Below are 9,518 nucleotides of genomic sequence, written 5' to 3' on the forward strand. Positions count from 1 at the left end.
TGATTTTCTCAAAGCTCAGGGAAACCTATTTTGTTTCTTCATCCATCCAGTATTGATTACATTATGCATTGTTGGAATCACTTGTCATTTAAGCTTGTTATATCAGTATGTTCCAGATTTCTTTGCTCTTTCAGTCACAGCAAATCAGAACCAAAATGCAGGTGCTGAGGCTGATGATGGAGGTTTCAATCAAGAATGGGAACAGCAACGCGATAATAGGATAGGGCCTCTGGAATCAACCCCTGAAACACGAGCTGCTGTTCAAGCACTCCCTACCAATTCCCTAGCAAGTGAGGACCCAGAGGAGAGTAAGTAGCAGTTGAAAATAAGCATGCATTACCTTCAGATCCAGCAAACATATAGGCCTCTTGCCATTTTCCAATACCTGTTTATCTACTTGTAGCCTTTCATTCAATGCAATATACTTTTCATATGATTATTTTCTAGTACTGAGAAAATAGTGCTACATTTGTATCTTTGTAAAAAAACATAGTTGCCATTGTGAGAATGAAACATAGATGCTTTGGCCATTGCTAGCTTCAAGACTACAAAGGAAGCGGTAATAGAAGTGTGGTATAGTGCAGTGGTCCCCAACCTTTTCTGAGTCGCGGACCAGTTTGGGAGGGGTGGGGTGTGCTCGCGCACATACGCAGAGGGGCGGAGCGCACTTGCGCACATGTGCGAAGGGGTGGGGTGCATGTGGAGGAGCAGGGCACACTTGTGGGTGGGCGGGGCACCCATGTGTGTGGGTGGCAGGCCGTGTGTACAGGTGGGGGCGGGCAGGAGATCTGTCTCCGTAAAATAAAGAAACAAAGCATCAGGGACTAGATGTCTCATGGGTAACAGCCATGTGTGATATTAAGAGAAGCAAAGCCATCATTTTAACTTAAAAACTTAAAAAATTTTAAGGCACTGTTTGAGTCTTATTTAATGAAAGTACAGATGCCTTCTTGTTTTCTGTTAATTGAATGTTATATTTCTGAAAGTCTGACAAGGTGATAATTGTCATGTTACTGTAGATAACAGTGTATACACTGAACCATAAACATAGGTGTAATTGTAACCATGCACTATAATTAGAAATAAATCCTTTAAAAATTTTACTGAGAGTCTGGTAGGAGACATGGGGGCACTGGGTGTGGCTTTGTATGGAGGAAAACTATCATTTTAAGCCAAAACAGCAAACTCCAAGCAATAATCTGCCCTCTAGGCAAAAAGCTGCTTTTTCAGGTGGAAGGTTATAAGAAAATCATTTACATACTGATTCCATTGGATTTACCAACATTATACACTTGGTTGTTGTGGGCTTTTCGGGCTTTTTGGCCTTGTTCTGAAGGTTGTTCTTCCTAATTTTTGCCAGTCTCTGTGGCCGGCATCTTCATCCTCTGAACGCGAAACGTTAGGAAGAACAGCCTTCAGAATATGGCCAAAGAGCCTGAAAAACCCACAATAACCATCAGATCCCGGCCATGAAAGTCTTTGAGAATACATTATACACTTGATCACAATACTCACAAGATACAGAAATTATGTGAAAATATTTGTGGCAGCTTAAAATTTTATTATTTGTTTGTTTGTTTGTTTGTTTGTTTGTTTGTTTATACTCCACCTATCTGGTCTACTCGACCACTCTAGGTGGCTTCCAGTATAGGATAAAACAATAAAACACAAGAACATTACATAATCATTTGATACAGTTACAATAAAATAAAGTGAGAATAAAATAAGAAGGAATAGAAAATATATTGTGCAGTGGGACACAATTAACCTGTAGTTGACTACATGGCCAGTGCTACTGTCCTTTCTGCTGATGAGAGGTGTGGGAAACTTGCCATATAGAGACTGTAATCTACCACTCCAGTTTGGTGGTTCAGCCCAGTTTGGCTCTGCACCCTCGCAGGTCTTCTTAGGGTGCTGCACATTCCTCTTTCTGCACACTTTCCCATTCCCTGGGCAAAGTGCATTCCCCCCCTCCCCCAGCTTCCTCAGCGTGCTTGTCCACTCATATCTTGGCTCATTTACCAGATACTATTTTTGATTCTTTACTAACTTAATCTAGTTCAAATCCTGGAACTTTGATGTGTTTTTTCAGGTTTGTTCAATCACATCTGTTTGATACAAAAAATCAAAATGTTAGAATAATGATGTAAAATAGAGACACACTTTGTAATTGAGCGCAGAAAAGTCAGGTCCTTTTTACTGCTCCATTTGATCCTTGGGTCACAACTAACTTAAATTATTGCAGTTGGTAGCTTTAATTTCATGGTTGAGCAATGGAACAAGTAAACATTTTTTGTCCTCTTTTTCTTTTGCAGGGGGTGTTAAGCTTGGCTTAGGAGACTTCATTTTTTACAGTGTTCTAGTTGGCAAAGCTTCAGCAACAGCCAGTGGAGACTGGAACACAACTTTAGCCTGCTTTGTAGCCATTCTAATTGTGAGTATAATAACTGAGTATTTATAGTAATTTCCTACTGTATTGCTTAGTGTCAAAGCAAAATGATTGCTAGTGAATCATGGAATTCTAGAGACCTGACCTTGGAACACTATTCCACTCTTCTTTTCTTTTTTACAATCTGTTTTATCGCTTCAGTATCATTATTATCTCATATAGGTACTTTCTGCAGTCATCAGTTTTTTCATTTGTGCCATATATGTGCTCTCTCCTCCCTTAAAAATCAGCGGACAAGGTTTAATGCCAGACATACCCCGTGTTGTTCTGATATTCTCAGTTGTCAGCAAATTATGTCTATTTTCTATGGATTGATGGGCACACTCTGTTCCAACTAACATGGAAAGCCCCCATGGATTGTGGAGGCTTTCCTCTTCAAACTTGTCAATCTCTATGTCTGAAAACTGATGAAACTGGAAATGTGGGGGGGGGGGAGGAGTGGGGATGAAACACTCAACTCCACCTGTAGTAAGTATACATAATCTGATATTGACTGAATAGTGGTATTAACATATTAGGAAAGTGATTCTTTCCCACCTCACAGAAAACACATGGTTGTGTTAGAGTTATGAAACACAGAATTAATTTGTGTGCCTAGTTGTTGCAGGAAACAGTCTTACAATGGATCATTGTAAAATACCAAACAACTGAATTGGTCAGGCTCCTTTATACTGTCAGAAGTATCCAAAAGGGGCTTCCTAGAGGAAGTAACTGAGAAAAAAATCACAGGGATTTATTAATCTCATCTAAAATCCTCTCATGGTTAAACTGCAGTACTGCGGCCAAAACTCTGCTCACAACCTGTTCAATCCCAGGTAGCCAGCTCAAGGTTAACTCAGCTTTCCATTTTTCTGAGGTCAGCAAATTGAGTACTGAGCTTGCTGGGGGCAGGGGCAATGGGTAGCCTGCATAATTCAATTGTAAACCGTGAGTGTTATGGGGCAGTATATAAGCAGCACACTTTTTTTGCTTCATGGTAGAGCAGTGCTTCAGACAACTGTTTTCAAGAAATATGCCTTTTCTTACTTATCTAAACCTCTGGTTTGAAAGTCGATCCATAGCCATTAACATCCTCAATATGACACTGAGTGGAAAGAATTGCAGAGTAGCAGCAGAAATCTGATCAACATATTCAGATATCCAGTGTTATTTAATACATTGTAATAAGGTAAAAATTTAAAATACTGTACTGTATTAAGAAATAAATAGAGAGTGGACATCTAGGTTATTTTAATGTCAGGAAACTAGATGTCATTTAGCTTGGCAGTCAGGAAAAGATGTGTCTGCCAAATCCTCTCATGCAAAAAAAAATAAATAAATAAAGTGTCTACTGTGTTCATGTACCCATTATTTCTACCCGTCTCCTACTCTTTCAAAACAGGAGTAAATTACTGCATTAAATAAGAAGGGAAGAAAATGCAGAGATCCTTCCCTGTTCTTCAATTGCCAAAATGTACAATACAGTTGAAGAGAGTAGAAACGGACATTGTTGTTCCATTTTGCTTACCAATAATATGGTGTCTCAGCACTCATTAGCAAAAACTCATTGCTTGAATATAATGCTGTTTAATTTTAAATGAGAGCCATAAACTCAAAAGAAGAGACTGAAATTATTCTGAGCAGATTAGACCCTTTCATGATTCTACCACTGCCTGACACTTTTGAGTCTCTTCCTTTCCCCAGCTGTTCTGAAGCGATTAGTTTATCTGATAAAAAATACTAATGCATCTAGCTAGTGTCTGGATATCAGTCTGTGTATGACGCTGGGCAGGCAGTTTCTATCTGCTTGGTGAGAAGAGGTTTTCCTGTTTGTCCCTTCTCAGGCTTTACAGGTTAGCTGACAATGCTGTCTCCTCACCAGGCTTCCTCCATTATCAGATACCAGGGATGGAGGGAAAACCTTTTCCTAGCCAGATGAAGCTATGGTTTGTTGTTGTTGTTGTGTGGTGTTTTTGTTTTTGTTTTTTTGTTTTTTGTTTTTTTTTTGGCATCTTTAGCACATATCACTATTCTGGTAATCTCACCACTTTCCATTTGAGAACAGCCCTAGAGGTGGCAGTGATAAAAGTTCAGCACGTAATCTATTTACAGCATCTGTTTACAGAAAATGTCTAATGGCAGTTTGTCCACATCAGATTGTCCCAGTTTTTGAATCCACAGGATAAAGTGATCATTCCTTTGAGGATTAGCATATAATGAGACTCCATACAATTCAAGTCGTTTTTCACGGAAGCAGCAAAGCATAACCTGTAATAGTTTGTGTTAAGAGTTCTATCATCTAATTTCGATTTACCTTTTTGTCTCCCATTTTCCCCCTAGGGCCTGTGCCTTACCCTCTTGTTGCTTGCCATTTTTAAGAAGGCCTTACCAGCTCTTCCAATCTCTGTAACCTTCGGGCTTGTTTTCTATTTTGCCACAGATAACTTGGTGCAGCCTTTTATGGACCAGTTAGCATCCCATCAGTTTTATATCTAGCACACTGCTGAGTTGCCCACCTCTGAACATTTGTATCATCTGTAGCAAATACAGGAGGGGGAAATGATTTCCCTTCCATTTCTTAAAACAGCCACTGTGCTGGGCACTAATGGATTCTTGTCTATAAAAATAATCTTTTAACAAATGAGTTACAGGACTCCACAGCAATCAGACATACATCTTCAAAAGGACCATATGTATAAAAGATACCTGTGCTTTCACCAGCAACATAACTGCTCAGCAGACTGACTGCACCTTCATCCTGCTGTTCAAGACTGCGAAGGGAGAAGTTAAAGGAAAGTGGAAGGGTAAATCAACCTAAGTGATCTGAATGGCTGAAGAGTCAGTGTGGCTCCAGAACATCCATTGTCAGGATTTCTCATCCTGATTGCACTGTGTGTTAGTTACCAGGAGAGCAACAACTGGCTTGTGAATTAGAAGATTTTGTATTATCTAAAATAAAAACCGTGCAAATTATTCTACATGCTTTATGTTAAATCTGAAAAATTCATGTAAAGCTGGCACAATAAATTTCTAGAATTCTTCAGCAGAGGACGCAAACTTCCTGATTCTGCTGCCAATATTTCTTGGATTCAATTTGCAGGAAGTACTCATAAGATCAGAGTTTGGGACCCTTGATTTCAGTAGATTTTCACTTATATAAACAATTTCCAAATTTCAGTTCTTTCCTCCAAAATTTGCAAAATATTATTTTGGAATTATATTGTCTATAATATATTCAAATATGATTAGACACTTAAAGCCGCAGCATAGTGGCTGAAATCCTGTTGAAGTTAGACAGTATCTTTCAGTGCCTTCTATTGATCAATTAATGAGTCTCCGTTGAGGTTCTCAAGAGTACACTTAAGACAATGGACATGTGTGGCATCGAGGATCCCAGCACCAGCTCATTAACTGCCAGCTAGAAGCAACTGAGGCCATTTGCGTGCCAGATGTGAAACCAAATGTTAGGATTTCGGCTTGTAAGATATACTTCAACCAAAAATTTTTCTTTCATTTCTTTTTCTTTTTCCAAGTGGTGATTGTTTAAATTCATCTTTTGTTCTCATATAATTGTTGGCATTTCTTTGAGCCATTATGTAAAATATTTTATCTTGTATCATAAGACAAAAAAGAACTATTTTGTAAGGCTGAAGGCCATGTAAAATTTATTCCCACAGGACTGCTGTGGAGCATTCCTCTTGAAAACATACAGATAAAAAATATTATATCAATATGGATTTTTAGGCATGGTTGATAACCAAAATACCAGGTTCTTGCTTGCAGGATCATTTCAGAAAAGAAATGTTATAATGTCCCATTCTTAATGAACATTTAAAATTTATATTTTCCATTGGGAAACATTCCAGAAAAACTCAGATGGGAGTTTCTGTTATATCAGTAAAAGGCCTCCATCATATAATACTCTATTGGCTGTGTTGCTGTTCCTTGACTGCCTTGAATGACACCTGCCCCAAGCTAGAATCTAGAAATTAGAACATTTTTATTAAAATAAAATATACTTGCCTAACTAATCCTGTACCACTGAATGACTGACAGTTACCTATTGAGTTCTCTTTGGATAAGCATTAATAAAATGAAAAATCTGTTGTGTCTGTCAGTCTGAAACGTTGTGAGCTATTGGTGTAAATAGTAGGTTTTTGTTTCCAGTTAGTAGTTAAGGAAAGGGATCTAGGTTGAACCTTTGGATGTTGTTGTTTTATTTGTAATGTCATTATTTCTCACTTGAGCATTCATCTTGGGGAGGGGAAAAGTCAATAAAAAGATGCTAGAATATCATTGCCAAAGCCTCATACTACTGTTTGTAGTTTATCCTTTAGAGCCACGACCTAGTTTTCTGAGTTATTAGCAGTACACATCATTTAAAATGTGATATGCTATCTGGAGAAATTGTCCCAGAAGCAAACAGAAGCCTTTCCATGAATTGAGGGTGTCTTTAGAAACTTGTTTAAAATAAATTCACTGTACTAGTCTTCCACTTTCTTCAAATTATTGTAACAAGCGGCTTACGCCTTTGGTTTTGTCATGTGGCCCTACCTGAGGTCCGAAGTATACAGGATTACAAGGAAGATTTTTCTAGACCAAAACTATTCAAATTTCTCTGCTTTATTTGGCCATCAAGTTAGAAGATCAGTTGTTTTTGACTAATGCTTTGAACACAAGATTTAGATGAAGTAAACCTAGCACTTAATTTGGATCTTAAACATCTAAGAAGTAAAAGATGAGGAATAGTCTGAAACATAAGTGGACCATTTTGTATCTTGTAAACTGCTAGACCAGATTTAACCACAGCAATACGATTCAAGACTCAAATGAAAGAGGTTGGAGGGTGGTAGTCAGAATCAGAATTTGGGCACAAAAACTGTATTAGCCTAATCTTCCTCCTGGAAACTAGTTTAATTATTGGAACTGTTTTAGGAGAAAAACCAGATGATTAATTTAGTCAAATCCTCTTGAATATATTAGATTTCAGTATCCTTCGAATGGCAACAATCCTATAGTATCATTGGCTAAATATTCACACATTTTGTTAAACAGACTTGACAAAATTGGTTGCTTCTTCAGTAGTTATGTTGTCTGATAAGCTCTCTTATTTTCAGCTTTGCACAAATGGTTATGGACTGCTGAAATTTTTAGAAATTTGAAATGTCATATTAGGCATTACAGGAATATTGTGGAAATGTATTTTTCTCTCCTTATTGAAATTTATTGCAGACAGATCTATTCCACCCAGGTTTCTACCAAACCATTAAGGGCTGTAGTAAGCTGAAATAGCTGAATCTTTCTTAAATTATAAAGTATACCTTTGGTTCACAAGATCTTAGATTTTCTCCTTATACACAACACATCTCTGATGCAGCTAGACTAATATTAGAGGAGTGTATTAGAAGCAAATTTGGAGTTCATTGGAAGTGAGTGTTGAGCTATAGAAAAGCTTTACTGGTAAATTATTTTGGCAGCTATGTACGAAGACCATTATCAAGAAATGTACAGTACTTGGATCTATACTATGGTACGAATCTTGTCTCATGGTATTTATCTGCTAATGGGAATACTGGAAATAGAGTAGAAATGGATTTTGACTCAAGCATTTTATTTTGTTTTTTTCAAACACTGGTTTGTACATAATCTGAAGTAAATGTGAATAAGCTTTTTAAAAACTTTTCAATTAAAATATAATTTTGATAGGTTATTGCAATTTTCCCTGTATTTATCAAATTATTAAAAATAAATGATGCATGAATCTTATGAGTGTGTCTCTCGTGATTTATGTGAAATACTTGCAGAACTGTACATAAATCCTGAATGAATTAAAAACAAGTGCACCTCATCCAAAAACTATATATATATATATATATATACGTATTACCCTGATATCTTTGTAGTAACGAAGAAGAATGTTACTAAAGTCCAGATGGTTCAATGGAAGTTAGGTAGGAGTAATTTGATTAAAATAAATTGAGGCCAACAGATATGGAAAATTGTGGTTACACTGTTGACCTTCCTCAATAAGATCTTTGGCTTGTTTGCCCAGAGGTCACTTTTAACTGATATGTTTGTTTTTTATCTCTTGACTGGAAAATGAATTAATTTAGGAAAATACCCAGAATGTAGACAAAGGCAAAAACAAAATTCTGCTCATTATTAGACTAGTACTATGATTACACCTTGTATAATATTCACATTTCACCTGGTTTTAAACTTAATATTGTTACCTATGACCATTAAATTCCTATAGAATTATGGAATTCCTTCTGAGGAACTTCCAATCTGAAAGTTATGTTTTGTACACAGTTGGGTAACTTCTGCTTCTTCTTGTCTATTTATTATTCCCAATTCCTCCTGCATGTCACTCCCCATTTGTTATTTATTTATTTAAAATATTTCTATCCCACCTTTCTTCTTAAAAAGGACCCAAGGCAGTTTACATTGTTAAAATACAATTTTTAAAAGCTAAAAACAGTAAGTATACAAATGACTCAAATACCACATTGAAAATGGTAAACAAAATCAGTACCAACAACCAGATGCAAAGCAACAAGGCACAATGCTCAACTTAAAAAACCTTCCCAGAGAGCTAACCTCAAGGGAAAGCCGACCTGAATAGAAAGGTCTTTGCCTACATGTGGAAGGACAGCAAAGAAGGAGCTAGGCTAGCCTTTTGTGGGAGGGAGTTCCCAAGTCTGGGAGCAGCAACAGAGAAGATTCTCTCTCCCATGTCCTAACCAAGCACACTCGTTGGGACTGGGAGAAAGGCCTTCCCTAATGATCCTAATACATAAGCTTTCTAAGTGCCTTTGCAGGGCTCACATTTTTAATTCTGCCAGACGGGCGGATGTGTGCACAGGTCTGCGCCTCTTTGTTTGATGAACTGGATTATAATATCCAATCCATAGCTACCTCAGCTGTCTTTAAAACAACTACTCGAATGCAACCTACACCTTTCCAGACTTACATCTAAGAATAAGTTGTCTTGTAAAATCCATCTTCCCATTAACTTTTGGACTTTAAAGTTATTTATAAGCCTGATAAAGTGGACAGCTCTGATCCATGAAAGCTAGCAGATTGTATG

The 9,518-nt window shown here is 37.3% G+C and overlaps 1 protein-coding gene across 6 annotated transcripts in view; it reads left to right on the forward strand.

Moving 5' to 3' along the window:
* PSEN1 (presenilin 1) overlaps positions 1–8,194 on the forward strand; it is a 46,285-nt gene extending 38,091 nt beyond the window's left edge. For all 6 annotated transcript variants that reach the window (XM_078391040.1, XM_020810158.3, XM_020810163.3 and 3 more), the window contains 3 exons: positions 135–308; positions 2,316–2,434; positions 4,769–8,194. In XM_078391040.1, coding sequence (XP_078247166.1) covers positions 135–308; positions 2,316–2,434; positions 4,769–4,924 — 449 coding nt within the window. In that variant the 3' untranslated portion in view covers positions 4,925–8,194. The remainder of the gene's footprint in view (positions 1–134; positions 309–2,315; positions 2,435–4,768) is intronic.
* Positions 8,195–9,518: the final 1,324 nt, after the last annotated feature.

The sequence above is a fragment of the Pogona vitticeps genome, chromosome 1 (genome assembly GCF_051106095.1).
Source record: "Pogona vitticeps strain Pit_001003342236 chromosome 1, PviZW2.1, whole genome shotgun sequence".
Taxonomy (NCBI): domain Eukaryota; kingdom Metazoa; phylum Chordata; class Lepidosauria; order Squamata; family Agamidae; genus Pogona; species Pogona vitticeps.